Source organism: Castor canadensis, chromosome 12 (genome assembly GCF_047511655.1).
Source record: "Castor canadensis chromosome 12, mCasCan1.hap1v2, whole genome shotgun sequence".
Lineage (NCBI taxonomy): Eukaryota > Metazoa > Chordata > Mammalia > Rodentia > Castoridae > Castor > Castor canadensis.
This window is the reverse complement of record NC_133397.1, coordinates 114,388,552-114,408,832: the sequence shown is the minus strand read 5'-3', so window position 1 is coordinate 114,408,832 and position 20,281 is coordinate 114,388,552. Positions and strand designations below refer to the sequence as shown.

Here is a 20,281-nt window from a genome sequence, read left to right as displayed (position 1 = left end):
TGAATTACTAATCTATTTCCTACTGTGAGTTTCTCCCTTTGGAGGTCAAGAACCAAATCTGATTCATCTCTGAACTCCTCAGAACTTGTAGTTTATTAGTGTGTCCTCACTAAATGTTGGTGAATGACTGTGAAGCAAAAAGGGAAGGATGTGAAGAATGGGTCTGCTTGACCTACTAGAGCCACCTGAGACTCAGCTTCACTTGGTAAGTGAACTTGGCTGGCAGACCTTATTGCCCAGGGAAGCAATAAACTCTGCTTCCCTGGGCAATGGACTCTAAGCTGCTAGAGCCAAGAGAGGATGAGGCAGCTCTCCCCTGGCTCTTATGCCAGCTGCCTTTCCCCGGGAAGATGAGAGTGCAGGCTAGCAGGTTGCCTCACAGACACTGCACACTCTTGCCTTTACAACTCTGCTAGCTACCTGTAGTACCAAGATGGGCACTATCAAGTGATCAGGTGAGCTTGCTAGAAACATGCAGCTTCAGGCCTCAAACCAGACATTTTCCATTTCAAAATCGGCATTTGACAAGATCTCACATGGCCCTGAGGACATTAAGGTTTCAGAAATACTGCCGTAGGGAATATTTTTCTTCCTAGTTTACTTAATCCCAGGAATCATGTGGCATGCTTGCTTCTGTTTTGTGAAGTGTTACGTGCCACCAACAGGAAGATCATCTGGCTTTTGAAGATGTTAAAACAGTGTCAATAAATTTTAGTACTAGTGGTAATTCCACAGCCACTCAACTCTGCAAAATATTTTAAACTAATACAGGTGATTATTGTCCTTTGACAGGCTTAAAAACTCTGGCCTAGAACAGTTGATCTCAATTTTTGGTATTCATTGGTGTTTACTGGAGAGCTTTTTTTAAAAAAAAAATAAATAAAAATAAATAAATAAATAAATAAATAAAATACTGATTGAATTGGTCTGTTATGCCTTCCGGGCATGAGGAGTTAAAATTTTCTCAGGTGATTCCTATGGACAGTTAAGGTAGAGAATTTATAAGCTAAAAGGATTCCCCTTTTATAGTAGAATTGTGCAGCAGTGGCCAGTGGGAGGAGAAAGTGAAAGGCAGAATCTAGATCTCCCACCTGCCATACACCCTGAGCTGTCACTGATCACCCTCTCATCCCCTACCTTCCAGCTGAATACCTGGGAGGCCAGACTCTCAGGGCTGGTGAAGTAGATGGCTGCTGAGGTGCCTTCCATGGCAATCCTGTCTTCCCAAAACTTGGCAAGTGCTTATCGACTTAATGGAAAACAAGAGAGTTGTGTTGAAATCGTGGCTGTCTTGGGATCTTGGCTATAAGGTTCCAGTAATTATAAGCCCTGTCCTACCTACCATATTGGTAACTTACACCTAAGCCAGACTGTATTGAAGGCCACACTGTTCAAAGCAAGGGACTGCCAGGAACTATAGATTTTTTTTATGTGGATTACAGCCTTTAATTGAGGGTTCCACAGCTTTACATGGTCTCATAACTTAGTAAACAACCATCAGTGATCTTCCTTTTCACTACCAATCCTTAGCCCCATAAGCAGCCAGTGAAAGAAAAATTCTTGGGTAAATGTGGGAATCTGAGAGCAGCAGATTCCCACACTGAGTGTGTTCCTTTCTCAGCCTCCATTGCTAAAGACTTGGTGCTGCCTCTGCTTTGTTTGCTAGCTTGCTGGGTGGGAGCACTCCATTCTCACCACCAAGTCCAGGGAGGGAACTGGCCTGGCCTCAGAACACAGACCCATGCTGGTGACCACCCACTTTGCCTGTCAGCTCTGCACTTCCTGTGGCTGTTCTACTTGATTATCACATTTAGGGACAGGGTCCTGATGAAGAAGATACAGCAGAAAGTGCAATGCCCATTTTCGGGGTGACTGAAGTGATCCTTTCAGTGAGGGTGCTTGTAACAATCACAACCGTAGCTCAGGTGCTTGGGTCACAACCCTTTATAGCCATATCATTTTGAGGGAAAGAAGAATCACTTTCCTACTGAATATGGGGATGTTTCCTGAGATAAGAGGAGGTCTAGGATCTGTCTTACATCCAGTGATAAGCCCTGTCCCACTTGTAGTGGGGGAACATGAAGGAAAAAGAGCTGCCTTCAGGAACTTCCAGTTCAAAGGAGGAGGCTGGGGAAATTCAAAGTAACAGTTTAATTAAAGTGACTGCTAATGCTGGGGAAATCAGAGCTGTTTAAAATCTAGCCTCCACCCTTGGTAGAGAGGCAATTATATACGCATCTAACTGCCAGGTTGATGCAAGTTCTGTGGTAGAAGAAAGGAAGGAGTGACTGTAAAATGGACAGACTTTCCACAGGGGCAGATCAGCAGAAAAAAACAGAGTATGATCATTTGGGGAGAGGAAAAAAGGCATAGAGGCACAAACTGTCTTCAGAGAGACTGGAAAGTTTAAGGTTTCTGAGCTAGAGTGAAAGATGTATGGAGGGAAGAGCTGGGAGATGAGGACAGGAAAGGGAAATTGGACCCAGCCAGTGAAGAGCCTTGTAAAGGGTTTGGCTAAAATCCACCGGGGACTTAACAGACCAGTACAGATGGACACAGCTGCATGGTGTTACAAACAGTGCTGGATGACTGACGTGAGGGAGTAGGAGGAGCTGGTCTCTAGGAGAAGCTGAGGAACCTAACAGCTTGGCTCTACAAGGGCCTGGGCATAGGGCAGGGCTTAGGAAATTGCCCTGACCAAGGGTCTTTTGGAGCTGTGTGCATTCTCTCCCAAGCCTAGGGTCTGCTAGGAGTGCTCTGGCCTAGGGAGGCTTACATCACCAGTGAGCCAAGAACCAGAAGGAAAGAGAAGCAGGTTCTTCAGATAAATAGGAGGGTGTTAACATTGGGGATCTGTGCTCTTTTTTGGGGGGACGGAGGTGGGCGGGCAGGGAATTAAAAAGTGATGGGTGGGAATAGCCTGGGAGGGAAGGAAGGTGTGCTTAGAACTAGAGAAGGTCCTGGATGACATTAATAACAGCACTAAGGCTTCAATGTGAAAAGGTCTAAGGCGACATGATGACTCACTCCATTTCCCAAGCTCTGTTCATAGACAATGAAACACCACTGAGATTCTTGTTGATGTTGGTGGGTGGGAGATTGATGCTTAGCTGGAAACGGGGCAGACTTCCTAGCAGTGACTAAACACCAGATGGCCTGGAAATAGGGGAGGATTTTAGAGCAAAGGGTGTGCTGCTTGTGGGGCTAGGGAGGTTCATCAAGGAACTAGTGAACTGGTTTGCCTGGGTTGGGTGGAGGAGAGGGATTGCTACTTGCTGGGGCTAGCTGGGCAAGTAGATCTGGGTTATAGGATGCTAAAGAGGTCTGGCCCAGTGCAAGACTGTGGCCCTTATAGTTATGTCAAAATTTGCATCTTATCTGCATATAGATGCCCTACGTGGTTACATGGTGCTTAAGTTTTAATGATCAGATTTATTCATTTTTAAGAGCTAACATCCTTAAAATTCCTAAGGGCCCTAAGACCAACCTAGGAGGCCATATTAAAAATGGCTTACTTTTGATGGAGGGAGTGAATTCAACTATGATATATTTGACATATTGTAAGAACATTGTAAATGCCACAATGTACCCCTAGTACAATAGTAAAAAAATAAATAAAATAGTTATTCAGGCATGTGAAAAAAATTAGCCCACTTTAAATCTGGGGAGGGGGGCCATGGAGATGACTGGGTGGCCATGGAGATGATTGCAGGCTTTTGTTGATTTGCTTCCCCTTGCTTATAAAACTAAGGGATATATACTGTGGGAAAAATTTAAAGTGAAAATAGGCATAAAGAAATTAAACATAATTCATAATTCCCTCAGTCAGTCATTTTTAAACTTTTTGGTGTGTTTCTTTTCTGTGTGTAAATACCACGTAATTAGGAGCATACATGCACAGTTGTTTGCATCCATTCTTTCACCTATGTTATAAACATTTTCACATCATTAAAAAATTTCTCTAAGAATTTCTAATGACTGTATTTCATTGGATGAATATAGCATAATTTAAACATTTGCCCATTGTCATACCTTTAAGTTTCCAAATTTTCTGTGTGATAAACATTGATGAACAGCTTTATGGAGTTTTTTTTTTTTTTTGTCATTCTTTTTAAAAGAACAATTTCCTGGAAGTAGATTACTGGGTGAAATAGCAGGAACCTTTCTGAGACCCTCTTGGAAAGATGTTTATGATCCCCAGTAGTGTGTATATGTGCGTGTGTTCAAGTGTCTCAGTTCACTAACTATTCCCTTGCTTGTGCTAGGATGCTTTTCTTAGTCTTTGCTGTTTATATGTAAAGATGACATTTCAGCCTGTGAGGTGGCTCAAACCTGTAATCCTACCTGCTCTGGAAGCAGAGATCTGGAGGGTGGAGGTTCAAAGCCAGCCTGGGCAAAAAGTTCACAAGCCCCATCTCAATCGGTGGCTGGCATGTTGGCACGCACCTGTCATCCCTGCTAGGGTGGGGAAGCACAAAAAGGCCTGGTAGAGTGGCTCAAGGGGTAGGGCACCTGTCTGATAAGCATCAGGCCTGGAGCTCAACTTCCCAGTACTGGTCCCCACCAAAAAAGGTGGCATCTCCATGTTCTCTTTTTAGTTTTATTGAGTTTTATTGTGCGATGGACTATTCCTTCCATGTTTATGCAGGCATGGTAGGGTTTTGTTGTGTTTTGGCAGTGCTGGGGATTTAACCCAGAAGCAGTCTATCATTGAGCTGAGATCCCCAGCTCAAGGCAATGGTTTTTTAAGTTTAAGGAGCAGTAGATGGCATCAATGGAGCTGCACCAGATGTAGGCAGAGAATAGAGTACAGGGTCCAGAATCCAGGGTGGTGAGAGAAGACAGAATTCCACAGAGTTTGGGACAAAGCTCAGTGTGGGATTGTGAGAACTGGGTGCAGCTGATTCTACAGCATTAGAACAACTGGGTGTGGGGACAAAGGGCTCCCACAAAGCAAAGAGTGGGAAAGAGACTAATTGCTGCTCATAAACTTAATTATGCTCACAGAAAGAACTGCCTTCACCAAGTTCCCTGCCTCTGGGACATGGGATTCCTGGTTGGAGAGGGTGTCTGTAGTCCTCCAAACAGTCCAACTCCCTTCCTCTTTTCCCCAAACTCTTCTTTATAGGCCAGAGGGTGAACCAGTAAGGTGGCAACAGGGACCCAAGGCGAATGCAACGAACACTGAGTAGTCGCTACAGGCCAGATACAGATCTAAGCACTTTAACTTACATTAACACAGCTTAACCACCTAATAGAGCAGGTGTTCTTTCACTGATTTTATAGACTACATAGAACCACAGAGAAGTGAGGTAACTTGTTCAACGTTGGTTAGGAAATAGGTGGAGAAGTGTGAATTTGAACCCAGACATTCTGGCCAGAGTTTAAGCTCCTACCCATTAAATATAGAAATTAATATGGGAAGGGGAGCCAGTCCTGCAGGGCAAGGCCTGCCTACCAACGCCTGCCAAAAGAAAACAGAACCAGGTGAGAACGCAGAGAATGTAGGCGCGGGGCTTCTGCTTAAAATGAATACCGGGGCCATAGAAACAGCTATCATTGGGCTCTGACTTAGTGCCAGGCACTGCGTAAAGGTGCTTTACGTTTAATCTTCACAATAACCCCTACTGCTATTACCCCATCCCGTCCCACTGATGAGGAAGCTGACGCACAGCACTTGCCCAAGACCCAGGGCCAAGCCGGGCCAACCATGGCGTGGTGGCTGCCCACGTGGCGCCCGGGAAGAGGAAAAATGGCGTGGGCGGGGCTGGCCGGGCGTGGGCGGGGCCGGCCTGGGGGCGGGGCCACGGACCTGGCTGGGCCTGGGGCGGCGGAGGCTGGCGAGGCGCCCGGGAGGTTTAGGAGGGGTCCCACCTGTTGCGTAACTCTGTGGCAGTCCAGCCACCGGCAGCCGGATCCCAAAACCCAGGGAGTACTGAAAGAAGTCTAGACGAGTTCTCTGCGGAGCACGTGGTCTGCCCGCCTCTCGCGTGCGGGGCTTGGTGGGGGGGGTCAGGACGCAGTGGGGTCTCCCGAGGCCATTCCGGCAGCCGAGGTCGGCTGGGGTCAGCCTCCAGCCAGCTGGCCATTTTGAAAAACTGCCTTTCCCCTTCCTAGTGCTGGGGCAGGGGGCTCGTGGAGCGACTTGGCGGGGGTCTGGACCCCATCCTTCCTCCCCCGACTCACCACCCGGGCCCTTCCCCGCGCTGGGCAGACCCTCGTGGGCAGCAGCCCCGTGCCTTTCGGGACTCGGGCAGCATGGCCTCAGGTGAGCGTACGCGCGTGTGTTGCGGAGGGGGACTCTGGACAGAGAAGTGGTATGGACCAGGGTGTCAAGAGGGAGGGGAGGTCTCAGCACAGCCTCAGGACCTAGGGAAGGCGGCGAGTTCCCCCCGGAAGGGTCAGGGGAAGCAGACCCTGGTGTTTAACGACGGAGGGACAAGTCAGAAAGGACTGGGGTCTTTCCCACAGACCCCAGACCTGCTTGTGTCTCGCCTCCCTGCCTTCCTAGGAAGCAGCGACAGCTGGACAGTGGAATTTTCCCAAGACAGGCCCCTCCCTCCTGGGCTGGGATTCTCACTTCTGCCCTCTTCTCCCAGAGCTGTGCCACTCTTGGGGCTGGGGGTCCAGTGGAGAAGGAAAAAAGGGGGGCTCTGGGTTTTCATGCGTGCGCTTGTCCTGCCCTGAGACGACGAATGGGTTCTGAGCTTGGAGGACCTCACGCTGGAATCCTATTTATTATTTTTCTCCCAGGCTGGCTGGACCAGCCTAGCTTGGACTTCGGCTCCTTTGCCTTGGAACCCTGGCCAGGGTGAGGGTTCTTGGGAGGAGGGGGGGGTTTGAGCAGAGCTGGGGGTTGGTTCTGCCTCACCTTCTTCCCTCTACCCTCACCACCCCCACCGCCCCCAGGCCCAGCCACCATCAGTCACGTGACTCCAGGGACTGAGGAGAGAGGGGAATGATAAGGGGGCAGGGATGGAGGCCCCACTCCCCGAGGTTGCCTAGACAACATCAGAAATCGTGGCCAGGGCCTCTTCCGCCTGCGGGGCGCTGCTTCCTGCATCAGTCACTCCCGCTGGGGGCGGGGCGGAGGAAAGGGTTGGATGTGGCAGAGCCAGGCCCCAGCCGGTGCCGCTTTGACTCGTCCGCTGTCGCCTTGGCTCCAGCCATGGCATCCTATCCATCTGGCTCCAGCAAATCCAAAGCCAAATATCCCTTTAAGAAGCGGGCCAGTCTGCAGGCCTCCGCTGCATTTCCAGGTGAGTGTGTGCTTGGTGGCCTCAGGTACCGGCTCTGCCCCAGCCACCCCCAGTCCAGGCCACGGGACACCTCAGAGAGGGGCCCCCTTCTCTTGCACCCTCTCCGCAGTGGTGCCCCTCGACCTCTGTCCCACGGCTGGCCGGCTTGGATGGTGAGAGGAGGGAAGCAGGGAGGGAGTGCCTAAGGTTTCTATGTCAGGGATTCTGTCCTCTGTAACAAGGAGTGGGTGTGGGCGTGGGTGCTGAAGAAGTGTGTGTGCACACGTGTCTGCGTGTGCAGATGCTAAGATTGTGTATGAAGTGTGTGTGAATGGAATGGGGGTGTGTGGGACTGACTGGTTTGGGGACTGGCCACTCTGATTGGTGCCTGTGCCTGAACCAGGCAGACTCAGGCTATCTTCCTGCAGGGCTTGGTCCTGTTTTCTAGAACCCCCTGGGGGGTCTGACATCTCCACACAGCCATTGCTGGTCTGCATCCCAGACCTAGGGCTCCACTCTCACTGTCCTGTGCTGTTTGCTTGGTTCTGGTTTGTGTTGTGAGCCTCCTTAGAGTGGGGTGTCCTTGGGGCAGCCTGTGTGCTGTGTGCTCTCACCTTTTTGTTCAGCTCTTGCTCTGTAGGCATCTCTGCACCATTTGGAGCCAATGGTGTAGTGTGGCTGTGCCCAGCTTGGTGAATGCTCGGTTGCTTCCTGGGGGATGTCTGCCTGACGTTTGCTGCCCCCAGGCCTTGTGGCTAAGGAAAGACCCACCCCCACTTTGGTGACGTACTGACCCACCCCTTCCAGCTGCCCTTATCTGTAGCCTGACTGCCCCCTTCCATCAGCTTCTTCTTGAGCTGTTGAAGATGTCTGGTCCGAAATCTGTACTGTACTGAGGGTGTGTGTTCTCTGTGGAGTTCTGAAGGTGTGTGCCCTGGGGCTCATTCTGGATGGGTTGCCTTTTTGCTGAAACAGAGACTCCTGGGTGGTCAGATGTGAGAGCACTTTTTACTTGGGGGTCAAAGCCTTGGGCACCTCCCTGCCCACTGAAGCAGTCTTGACAGGGGGCTCCTGATCAGGAGAGGGAAAAACAAGGTGCCAGAATCTTGAGGTTGGTGAAGTGGCTGGAGAATAGCCCCTCTGGCTTTTGGTTGACTGCCTGTGTAAGTGAGGGTTTGAATGTGTGGTGCTATGGCAGGGAACCTCTGGTCCAGGTCCCAGGAGAAGGAACCAGTGGGGGCTGAGTCTTTTAGGCCTGGCCTGAGAGAGTGAGAAGGTTTCTGCCTTTGTGTCACCTCCAATGAATCACGGGCAGTCCTCTGCAGTGGCCTGGCAGGCTGGCGGGGGATGGCTGTAGCTGTTGGAACCTCTCCTGCTCATTCAGCATTTGTTGTGAAGGTCCCAAGCCACCTGCTGGGAGCCAGCTTAAGATGAGGGCCTTTGGCTCAGCTTCTGCTGGACCAACCTAGGCAGCCATGGAGGCTTGTGGTCTGCCTCCTCTTGAGCGGCTTAGAAGTAGGCTAGGGCCTTATGTCTGGAGGAGTATAGAATCTGGGTTCTTGGGCAAAGCAAAGACCTTATACCCCAGGAGTGGGTAGGTACCCATCTTTCCTTCTTCTTTCTCCTATGCCCTCTTCCATGTGAGAGATGGTGTCACCTTATCTCCACCCCTGCCAAGTTCTGTTGTATTTGCTATCTTTTCCGCTTAGCTGCCTTGACCCTGTGCTGGGCTCAGCAAGCCTCCCTACTCAATCTGTATGGCAAGTGTTTTGAGGGTCCCAGGAGTTTCTAATTGCAGATCCTGGGCCCAGAGCCATGGGCTTTACAGAATATTTGTGGAGCATTTTCTCTGTGAGCCATGGGGCCTATGGCCAGGCAGGACAGGACTGGCAGAGCACAGTCAGACTTGAGTCTTCCAAATGCTAGTTCCCTTTTCCCAAAGTGTTCTTCCTGAACAATGGGCTTGAGATAAAGATTAGAGGTCTAGGGGCTGTGAAGCCTCTGTAAGACATTGGCCCAGCTGCCAGCCAGCTTCTCTCGTCAGCAAGGGTCTGTCTCTTCCAAGCTGCCCCATAGCTAGGACCCAAAGGACAGTGGGGGCAGAGGATGCTGGTCTGGGGATGCAAAATTCAGAGAGGAGGAGGGCTGTGCCTCCTCCTTTTCTCCCTTCGTACCCCTTGGCCAGCCAGGCCCTGCCTACTCCTTGTCCCGCAGGACTGAGGTTTTAGGGAGACTTGGCCCCTCCCTGTCAGCCTGCCCTGCCTCTCTGCCTTCTGAGCCCCATGTCTGACTGAGCCTTCCTGGCACTGAAGAGGTTAAGACCCTGTTGGTTCAAGCTCCCAACTCCTGCTCCTTCCCTGGATTTCTGGGCTCCCTCAGGCCCCTGCTCCTGGCCATCCCAGGGTCTCCCCTGCTTGCAGCTGTACTTGGTACAGCCCGTGCCGGCCCCTGAGCTGTCCTGGGGGACTGGCTGCAGCTTTACTTGCAAACAGGCGGGTAAGGGGCACAGGGCTGCTAGCTAGAGCAGCTTGAACTCTGCAGGTAGAGTCCAGGCAGGACCAAGGCAAGCAAGCGACTGAGTCCTGGAGCTAGGGTAAGCACCTCCCTCTTCCCTTTGTCCAACCTTGGGACCAGACCTGGAGGACTTGAAAATGGGTACAGAGACCTTAAGGCATACTACCTGGTCAGAGCCTCCATTCCTCCTCTGGGCCATGGGGGGAGGGGCAGGTACTGGAGGGGAGTCCCTCCCCAGAGAGCCGCCTGCATGGGAGGCTAAGGCTGCTGGGAGCTCAGGGAGGGTCCTTCCTGGTGGGCTGGGAGCTCAAGCAGCCATAGACTAGCAGCTTCAAGGCCTTTAGCGTCAGCCTCCTGGTGGTGTGGATAAAGAGTTCTGTCTTTGACGGAGGAGAAAGACTCCTGGCTTCTGATACTCCTTTCCCCTCGGCCGTCCATGGGGCCTCCGGCCCAGATCTTGGGGCCTCTGAGTGGCGCAGGCTGTTTGTGGCGGCTCCCTTTGGAGGGGCAGCCAGCAGTGGGAGGTGCAGACTGGGACCAGGCCACATCTTGGCAGCTCTGGGGTCCTAGGGAGAGGGCAGGCCTCTAGGGAGGAGACATGGTTCTCTGCCAACCAGGTCCTTCTCTTTCCTGAGGGCTGTTTCTTCAGGTCAGCTGGGGTGGTTGCTGTGGCCTCCCTGAGCCCTAGAGGTCTGCAGGCGGGGGCCCTGTTCCTCTGTGGAGGATCTGCTAGTCCAAGGCAGGTCTGATATGGATTAGCCACCCTGGAAACTGAGGTTTGGAGATCCCTGGTATGACCATTTGGTCCTTACTGAGCACTTGGTGCGCGTCTGTGTGCATGTGTCTCTGCCTGTGTACATATGTCCACATGTGCACCCATTTCTGGGAGGTAGTCCGGTGCAAATTCTCATGACCTGAGGAAATGAGCTCTCACCCAGGCCTCAGGCTCTTATTTGTGGAGTAAACCACTCCCTAAGCCCGGGATGGTGAGAGGCCCTTTGTAGACTTGAGGGTGAGGATAGCCAGGGGTGTTGTGTACACATGAGGGTGAGGACCTTTGGGAGCCACATGGGTTCGTTTCTCTGCTTCTGTAGAGGGACTGCCCACAGTCCAAGCCTTGGCCTCTCTTGGGGGCTGGCCTGGGGCAAGCAAGGATCCTCAGCTTCCAGGGGTGCCTGAGCCCTGCTCCTCCACCCCTTGACCATGGCATCACTGTCTCTCCAGAGGCTCGGGGTGGTCTGGGGGCCCCTCCGCTGCAGTCTGCCCGATCCCTGCCGGGCCCCGCCCCCTGCCTCAAGCACTTCCCGCTCGACCTGCGCACGTCTATGGATGGCAAATGCAAGGAGATCGCTGAGGTATCCCCTGGCTCCCCGTGCCCCCTCACCCTGCACCCTGCCTCTGCTCCCACACCCTCCACCTCAGCCACCTCTCACCTCACGCTTGGCTGTCCCAGATCCTCAGCCTCTCCCAGGAACCCTGGCTCCTGCTGCTGCATCCCATGCCCAGGCTCTGCAGGGGAGGACTCAGGGCAGAGGGCCTGAGGGTTAGGCCACCTGACCCTTCACCCTTTCCTCCTTCCCACTAGGAACTGTTCAGCCGCTCGCTGGCTGAGAGTGAGCTCCGAAGTGCCCCATATGAGTTCCCGGAGGAGAGCCCCATTGAGCAGCTGGAGGAGAGGCGACAGCGATTGGAGCGACAGATCAGCCAAGATGTCAAGTGAGCCCTGGCCCCTGTGCCATCCTATCCCATCCTGTCCTTGGGGTCCACCTGGGAGACAGCATAGAGCTCATTCTTTGGAGCCAGGCTGCCTGGTTCTGGCTCTTTTATCCACTGGGGTGGCCTGGGGTCTGCTGCTTAAACTGGATCTGCATTCTCCTTTCTGAAGTGGGCTGAGAACGGCACAGGTTGCCGCAGCCCTGCCAGGGAGGCCCACATGGGACAACACATACAGGACACATGGCGGGGTCTGGGAGTTGAAGCCACCCTCCGTGCTCTGCCTGACCTCTTGCCTCTCTCACCTCTAGGCTGGAGCCAGACATCCTGCTTCGGGCTAAGCAAGATTTCCTGAAGACAGACAGTGACTCGGACCTCCAGTGAGGACGGCAGAGGGGCACATGCAGGGATGTGGAACTGAGGCCTATCCTGCAGTAGGCTCCAGCTCCTCTCTTGCACCCATCCTTTCCTCTGCAGGCTCTACAAGGAGCAGGGTGAGGGGCAGGGTGACCGGGGCCTGCGGGAGCGTGATGTGGTGCTGGAACGGGAATTTCAGCGGGTCTCCATCTCCGGGGAGGAGAAGTGTGGGGTGAGTGTGGGGTTGGGGCTGGAGAGTCTGGCTGGGAGCTCCCTGGTAGGCTGGGACCAGAGTGGGTTGGTTGTTCCTGGGGTCGAGGACTTCAGGAGGTGGGGACAGTGTGGAGAAGGCTACAGGGAGCAGGTAAGCACGAGCGGATCGGGGACCAAGGAGAGTGACTACACATCCTCTTCTCCAGGTGCCATTCACAGACCTGCTGGATGCAGCCAAGAGTGTGGTGCGGGCACTGTTCATCCGGGAGAAGTACATGACCCTGTCGCTGCAGAGTTTCTGCCCCACCACCCGCCGCTACCTGCAGCAGCTGGCAGAGAAGCCCCTGGAAACACGGACCTATGAGCAGAGCCCTGACACCCCTGTGTCTGCCGGTGGGACCCCCCATCCCTGCCCCACCCCCAGTGCTTGAGGCCCTGGCATCTTCTTTCATTGCATCTCTCCAGACCCAGGCTCCTTCCAGCTGCTTGGCACCCGGGAGGGTGGAAGTTGGGCAGGAGCTGTCCTGCTGAGGCCTCTGATGTCCCTTGCCCTCTGTGGGGCTTTTCAGCTGGGCAGCCCTTGGCCTGGAGGAACCCCGGTGCTGACCCCCTCCTTCCTACCTTTGCAGATGCTCCGGTGCACCCCCCTGCGCTGGAGCAGCACCCGTATGAGCGCTGTGACCCAAGTGCCATGCCTGGGGACCTGGGCTTGGGTCTGCGCATGGTGCGTGGCGTGGTGCATGTCTACACGCACCGGGAACCCGATGAGCAGTAAGAGGGGTGTGGTGTGTGCTGGGGGGACACTGGGAGGCTGCAGTGGCCTGGGAGGGGCTGCAGGGCCTGGCTTGCTCTCCTCACCCAAACTCCCCGTGTGCCAGTTGCTCAGAGGTGGAGCTGCCATACCCTGACCTACAGGAATTTGTGGCTGATGTCAATGTGCTGATGGCCCTGATCATCAATGGCCCCATGTGAGTTTCAGCTGTCTTGCTCAGTTCTCCTCTTAGCCCTGCCCCTCTCTGCCTGGGCTTTTGCTACTCCTTAGTCACCAAGTCTTAGTTCTTCCCTCTATCCGCTGCCCTCTGGCAGCCTCTGCCCCTCACACTCTTGCCTCCTCCTTGGCTCTGCTGCCTGGACCCCCAGGTACCTCCTTTAGGGTCTGATTCCCTTTCCTTGTTCTCCTTCCTTCTGCCCAGAAAGTCGTTCTGCTACCGCCGGCTACAGTACCTGAGCTCCAAGTTCCAGATGCACGTGCTGCTCAATGAGATGAAGGAGCTGGCTGCTCAGAAGAAAGTGCCACACCGAGACTTCTACAATATCCGCAAGGTGGGCCTCACCCGGTGACCGTCCTGCTTTCTGACCCTGTACCTTCCCTTCTAGGGGCTGGGCCCCCTCCTACCATCCCTTACCGAGAGCCCTCTCCTATCATCCCTCTGTGCTGGCCGTGGACCTTCCTGGCCTCTGATGGACCCAGCAGCCCTGTTCCACCCTAGGTGGACACGCACATCCATGCCTCATCTTGCATGAACCAGAAGCACCTGCTGCGCTTCATCAAGAGGGCCATGAAGCGACACCTAGAGGAGATTGTACATGTGGAGCAGGGCCGCGAGCAGACGCTGCGGGAGGTCTTTGAGAGCATGAATCTCACTGCCTACGACCTGAGTGTGGACACACTCGACGTGCACGCGGTCTGTCCCTGCAGCATGGGCTGGGTCAATGCAGGGGTCAGAGGTCAGGGATGACCTGGGCCTGCCGTTCTCTCCCAGGACAGGAACACCTTCCACCGCTTTGACAAGTTCAATGCCAAATACAACCCTATTGGAGAGTCTGTCCTGCGAGAGATCTTCATCAAGACAGACAACAGGGTTTCCGGGAAGTACTTTGCACACATTATCAAGGTATGGAGGCAGCCGTCCCCTGCTGAACTGAGAGCCTGAGCCTGAGCGGAGAGTGTGGGGGGAGCGAGGCTGGAAGAAGCCTGATGAGCACGGGTGGTGGGTGGGTGGGTGCGGGGTCCTAGGAGGAGCCTGAGTGTAACAGCTGCTCCACACGTCTAGGAAGTGATGTCCGACCTGGAGGAGAGCAAATACCAGAATGCAGAGCTGCGGCTCTCCATCTATGGTCGCTCGAGGGACGAGTGGGACAAGCTGGCACGCTGGGCCGTGACACACCGAGTGCACTCTCCCAATGTGCGCTGGCTCGTGCAGGTGCCCCGCCTCTTGTGAGTGTCCGTTGGAGTGGGAGGAAACACAATGGTCATGGTCAAGGGGACCAGGCCTGCCTCCTGCCCTCCTGAGCCCTTTGCGTGCAAGGAGAGACCTCCCAGGCCTACCCCACAGTCTGTCCAGCCTGGCCCACCCAGCTAGCCTGCTTTCCCAGAGTAGCTCTGTGCTCTCGGGCCAGTTCTGACACTTACCAGCCTGCTGAGTTTCCTTCCGCTGGTCTTCACCTGTACCTGCTCGTGTGCTGTCTCGTTTGCAGTGATGTGTACCGCACCAAGGGCCAGCTGGCCAACTTCCAGGAGATGCTGGAGAACATCTTCCTGCCATTGTTTGAGGCTACTGTGCACCCCGCCAGCCACCCAGAGCTGCACCTTTTTCTAGAGCACGTGAGTGCTAGCACAGGCTGGGCAAGGGCAGGACAGCTGGGCTCAGGCCTAGCCACAACTCTAGGCCTGATCACTGGCTTCTGTGACAGGTGGATGGTTTTGACAGTGTGGATGATGAGTCTAAGCCTGAGAACCATGTCTTCAACCTGGAGAGCCCCCTCCCTGAGGCTTGGGTGGAGGAGGACAACCCACCCTATGCTTATTACCTGTATTACACATTTGCCAACATGGCCACGTTAAACCATCTGCGCAGGTGCCTACTCCACCCCCAAGTTCTGAACCTCTACTTGCTCTGGGCCCCGTGGGCTGGGGCAACCATGAATCCTGACCCTTCTGTGACTCCTTTGCCCAGACTAGTTAGGCTCTTTCTCTGCCTTTGGGCTCCATCTCTCACCCCTTCCCAGCCAAGAATCTACCCCTGCCTCTTATCTCAGGTCCACACAGTCACTGGCTGGGGGATGCAAGTGTTCTGTGGTGGGGGCTTGGGAGCACAGGTGAGTGCAGGCTGTGACACCAGCCCTGTCTTCATGCCTCAGGCAGAGGGGCTTCCACACGTTTGTGCTGAGGCCGCACTGTGGGGAGGCCGGGCCCATCCACCACCTGGTGTCAGCCTTCATGCTGGCTGAGAACATCTCCCATGGGCTGCTTCTGCGCAAGGTCAGGGTCTGCCCCCAGCTCTCCCCCAACAGCTGTTCACCTTCCTTTGAACCCTGTGGGCCCCTTCAGCAACTGATCCTCCTCCTCACCCAGCCCCCACATCGGATGCCTCCTTCCCAATATAACTAATGCTCCCAGCCTCCACACTGGGGGCCCAGCCTGGATTCTGGCTGGAACTCAGCTCGCCATTCTCACACGGGCCCAGCCTGGACCCCCTGCCCTCAGCTTTGGCCTGGACCCTCAGAACCAGCATGCCTTCCAGCCTCGGGATCACCTGACAAGCCTTCCCTGCCTCCTTCTCGCCTGCCCAGGCCCCTGTCCTTCAGTACCTGTATTACCTGGCTCAGATAGGCATCGCCATGTCCCCGCTCAGCAACAATAGCCTTTTCCTCAGCTACCACCGGAACCCACTGCCTGAGTACCTGTCCCGTGGCCTCATGGTCTCATTGTCCACTGATGACCCTCTGCAGTTTCACTTCACCAAGGTCAGAGCCCCCGGGGGGTAGCTACGTGTGCAGTGTCCTGCAGTACTGGGGTCTCTCTGGGGTGGTGCTGCCCTCTGTTGGTGGAGTACAGCAGACTTAAATGGCTAGCCGTGCAGGGGAGGGCAGGGTGGGTAGCAGGGCCACCTGTTTGAGGGAACCTGGCCTGTGCAGGAGCCGCTGATGGAGGAGTACAGCATCGCCACTCAGGTGTGGAAGCTCAGCTCTTGTGACATGTGTGAGCTAGCCCGTAACAGCGTGCTCATGAGCGGCTTCTCCCACAAGGTACTCTGCCCACCCACCTGGGCCTTGGCATCGCCTCTTTCCTCCCCGCCTGTGCATCTGGGGGCCTGGGACAGTTGGGAACTGGCTGCAGCCCTGCCTGTTGCCCATGCCCCCTGCAGGTAAAGAGCCACTGGCTAGGACCCAGCTATACTAAGGAAGGGCCTGAGGGTAATGATATTCGTCGCACCAATGTGCCAGATATCCGCGTGGGCTACCGCCATGAGACCCTGTGCCAGGAGCTGGCACTCATCACGCAGGCCGTCCAGAGCGAGATGCTAGAGACCATCCCAGAGGAGGCGGGCATTGCCACAAGCCCGGGGCCTCAGTGAACCCGGCTCGGGCACCTCCACTCCATCTTCACGCCTTGACCATGTTTTGTGGACCCCTCCCAACCTGTTTTGGTCTCTGCATGTCTCCGTTCCTTGTGTTTGTCCTGCATGTCTTTGACTATGACCTGTCCCTGGGTTGCCTCACTGAAAGCATTGCCTGGGAATCTGCTTTGCTGTTGTCTTGGCTCAGGTGGCACCTGGTAGCCAAGATTTAAGGGCTGGCCTTGTCAGAGTCCTGTCGTGGATCCTTAGAAGCCTGGCTATCCTGTGGGTATCCTTCATGTCCAAGGGACTTGGGATGGCTGTGTGGGGCTGGCCCCTCAGCCTCTTGGGTCCTGTCTGGCAAGTCCATTCTTTAGCTGCAGCTGAACTTCAGCTCCCTACTTGTTGGTGTGGCAGAGGGGCAGGCAGGGAGCCCGTGTACCTGTGCTGATGGGCTCCAGCAGCTCTGCACTGGTGAGCTTGAGCTTGCCAGGGCCTGGGTGCCAGTCCTCGGGAGGGAGTCGGGCCCGAGAGGTGCTGGATCACTGCCTCTGCATCACTGCCTGCCAGGCAGCCTTCTCTGTTCTTCCCCAGTCCATGTGTTCCTCCTCTGGTGTCAGCTTCTTGTGCCCCTGTGGGAGGGGGCATTTGCCCTGTGTTGTTTCTGGGGCCACTATAGCTGGATTTGCCAGTAGCCCTGGGGATGATCTTCCTTTTGTGGTCCCCAGGTCTTTGACCAGACCCGGATCCTGGCTGGCCCCCTGTGTTGTGTTCTGAACCGAGGCCTTTGCTGTGAAAAGCAGTGTTTGATATGACCCATCTTTCCTAGTGCATGAAAAATAAAGACTATTTAAATAATGAGGCAAGTGGGATCTCTGTTGGGAGAGGGAGAGCTGTGGGGTGGCAGGGGTTGGGGGTCAGGGGCACACTCTGGATGGAAGTTTAGTGCATTTTTGTTTTGGGATTTTTTGGTTTTTTTGAGAAAGGTTCTCACTATGTAGCCCAGGCTGGCCTCAAACTTTTCATCTTCCTGGGTGTTGGGATTGCAGGTGTGCACCACTATGCACAGTGAGGTACAACACATTTTGAGGTGGGCAACTGGTCCCAGGTTGGGTACATTCCTGTCACCAGCATGGAGCTTGGCACCCATCCTGCTTTGAACTCCCTGTGTGCTTCCAGTCTGGTAGAAGGGGGTATGCCTCGCCAAGCAGAGGCGAGGATCTGAGGAGTGTTTCAAATTTCCAGGATTTGTGATTCAGAAATGGGTTTGTGTGGTAGACACTGGCAGGCTCTCTGCAGTTTGTATTGCAAGAGGTGGGAGCAAGCCTGTGTGTTCAGCCTTACCGGCTCGGCTTCTGTGTGAGCCTCCTACACAATTTTTGGAACACCTACCTGCCGTGGAGGCTGCTGAAGTTTGCTGCTCTGGTGAAGAAGGAAAGCACAGGTGGGGGTAAAGGTAGAGTGCCTGCCCAGAAAATGCAAGGCCGTGAGTTCAAACCCCAGTACTGCCACTGCAGCAGAGAGAAGATGGGATGGGACATGGGGATGGGGGTTAGGAGGGAGAGCTGCCTCAGGAACAGCTGTAGAACTAGAGTGGCCATAATGAGGAGCTGGTGGCATTCAGCTGCTCCTTCTCCCCTGCCAGCCGGTCCTGCCTTCCCACCCACAGGTGGAATCTGCACCTGGTCCCAGACACAACTATCATCCTCCTGGCTCCTGAAGGTCGCTAGCCAGGCCTCTCGATGAGGACCTGGGCCTATCCGGGTGCAGAAGGCATCCATCCCCTTTACATATCAGATCTGAATGCTGGAACTGTACAGCTAGTGGATTTCTGGCTGGAGAAACAGGCGAAGGAGGTGAAAATGGCCGGTGGCAGAACCCAGATGGCTTAATGTCCAGGGTTCTCCTTGTCTGCCTCCAAAACAATGCTTTTCGAGGGTGATGGAAGTTTTCTTTTCAAGGGCACGAATGTATTAAATAATACAACGACTTCTTTAAAACAAGCAGGATGAGAAGATCTTTCTAGACCTCCCCTGAAGGCTGACATTCAGGACTGAATGTGTCATTTAATTCAATCCTTCCCTTCTCTGTTTTTCTGTTTGTTCAGAAGCCTACTCTAAGAATATTGCTAATTCAAAGAGTTTCATAGAAAAGCCCTCATAATTTTTTTAATCACTTGTTTTTGGTTTTTAGTTTCTAAGAAATTGTCTCTCAAACAGTTTTCAAGTGCAAATAATGGGACTAGGCAAGATGTCTCCTGCGTGTAATCCCAGCCACTCAGGAGGCTGAGATTGGGACGATCAAGGTTTGAGACCAGTCTGGACAAAAAGTAAGTGGGGCGGGGTGGTGGGCGCCTGTCATCCAGCTGTAGGTAGGAGGAGCTCATCCTGGAAAAACTTGGGAGCCTATCTGAATAAATAGCTAAAGCCAAAAAAAAAAAAAAAGGGCTAGGGGACATGGCTTAAGTGTAGAACACCTGGTACAAGGCCCTGAATTCAAAACCCCAGTACCATCACCACCACCACCACCACCACCACCAAAAAAAGGGCAAATAATTTCAAAGAAAATAAAGAACTTTAGAAAATATAGAAAAAGAAGAAAAAAAGCCCACTCATAATTTTCCAGTTTCACCAAACATTTGGTATTTTTCTGCATGCCTGAGAATTATGTATATATAAATAAAATACACTTCATAAGTTTTTATCTTCCTTTCAGTTCTTTTTCAAAGTGGCATTTTTTGTTTTTGATTGTTTCTGAGACAGGGTCTCTGTTGTAGCCCAGGCTGACCTGGAAGTCCATCTCCTCCTGCCTCAGCCCCCTCCGTGCTGGCATTACAGATGTGTTCCACCATGCCTGGCGTTCAAGTGGCATTTTTGAGTTGAGGTCATATATGTATTAATTTTGCATTTAAAATGATTTTAGCATGTCTTTTCACATTTCATTAAAATACTTTACAAGTATAAATGCAGTTACTCTGCCCTGCCACGCCCTGACGGTGGTTCTTCACCACAGCTCTTTCCTGGGAAGAATAGTTACAGCCCAGTGTTGTGGCTAACCCTGGAGAGGGAATGGCTGGGCGTGGGTTTTGGTTCTGCCCCTTTCTGGTTGGGTGGCCTTGGGCAAATCACTTCCTCTGGATCCTTAGCCATTGCAGAGGGATAATCATGGTGCTTTTCTCATGGCTTGGTTGATGCTGGATTCTGTCAGTCACTGGTTGTAAAACGCCAAGTAGACATTTAACAGGTATTAGCTGTGTCTTTGCATAAGGCTTGCAAGATTCCCTAGTCTACAAGAAAAATTGCCAGGTCCAAGAAAAAATTTTTTTTACCTGACAGAAATGAATCAAAGTCCTTCCCTTGCCATTCCTCCCCTGCTGTCCCTCCACTTTTTGGATCCCATTTTTGGATCCCATCAAGCCCCTCCTGGTACCTGATTGGGAGGTGCGGGGGTGCTTTTGTGAAAGACAACACCTTCCCTCCTCACTGCACTGCTGGGCAAGGACTCTGGAGGAGAGGGTCAGCAGAGAGATTTTTTTTAATTGATCTCCTTAAAAGGCCCCAAACTGCAATTAAACAGCAGAACCTGCTTTCTTCCCATGCTAGGGCTTGGCCCCGAGTGTCTGCACCCAGGTTCATTCCCTGCCAGTCCCAAAACCTCCCCAACTGGGCCATCTCCGGTGCTGCTCACCTGGCCACATCCCTGGACTCTGCCCTAGGTCACCTCCAGGGCACCCTCTCCTGGAGGAGCCGAGAGGAGCAGGTGGGGAGGCCCTTTGGGTGATGGTCCAAACTCTCCAGCATGTTCACCCTGTCACAGTATTGCCTCCTTGGTGAATTTAGTTAAAGGAAATTCCCATAAAGGCTTAAATATTATATCAGGTTTTACCCAATGTTCAGCTTTGATTTT

The 20,281-nt window shown here is 53.4% G+C and overlaps 1 protein-coding gene across 7 annotated transcripts; it reads left to right on the top strand.

Moving 5' to 3' along the window:
* Positions 1 to 5,803: 5,803 nt before the first annotated feature.
* Ampd2 (adenosine monophosphate deaminase 2) lies at positions 5,804 to 17,237 on the top strand. 7 transcript variants are annotated; one of them, XM_074050817.1, is made up of 19 exons: positions 7,122 to 7,259; positions 9,780 to 9,831; positions 10,977 to 11,107; positions 11,338 to 11,468; positions 11,777 to 11,845; positions 11,943 to 12,054; positions 12,242 to 12,428; positions 12,665 to 12,806; positions 12,914 to 13,003; positions 13,229 to 13,358; positions 13,526 to 13,720; positions 13,799 to 13,930; positions 14,090 to 14,253; positions 14,514 to 14,640; positions 14,730 to 14,893; positions 15,177 to 15,297; positions 15,609 to 15,782; positions 15,954 to 16,064; positions 16,184 to 17,237. In XM_074050817.1, exons 3-19 carry the CDS (start codon positions 11,078 to 11,080, stop codon positions 16,391 to 16,393), a joined length of 2,289 nt encoding a protein of 762 aa, XP_073906918.1. In that variant the 5' UTR covers positions 7,122 to 7,259; positions 9,780 to 9,831; positions 10,977 to 11,077; the 3' UTR covers positions 16,394 to 17,237. The 7 variants fall into 7 exon arrangements, with proteins under 7 accessions (XP_020022995.2, XP_073906921.1, XP_073906920.1 ...); XM_020167406.2 differs by lacking the exons at positions 7,122 to 7,259; positions 9,780 to 9,831 and adding an exon at positions 5,804 to 6,268; XM_074050820.1 differs by lacking the exons at positions 7,122 to 7,259; positions 9,780 to 9,831 and adding an exon at positions 6,098 to 6,268 and having other exon boundaries at positions 10,847 to 11,107.
* The last annotated feature ends 3,044 nt before the right edge of the window (positions 17,238 to 20,281 follow it).

What these genes read in the sequence shown, in the direction of transcription:
- Ampd2 (XM_074050821.1), top strand. Translation starts at nt 7,169, where the DNA reads ATGGCATCCTATCCATCTGGCTCCAGCAAATCCAAAGCCAAATATCCC. An exon ending in CACCGGGAACCCGATGAGCA is followed by an intron (nt 12,807 to 12,913) that starts GTAAGAGGGGTG and finishes CCCGTGTGCCAG; the next exon opens with TTGCTCAGAGGTGGAGCTGC. An exon ending in ACTTTGCACACATTATCAAG is followed by an intron (nt 13,931 to 14,089) that starts GTATGGAGGCAG and finishes CCACACGTCTAG; the next exon opens with GAAGTGATGTCCGACCTGGA.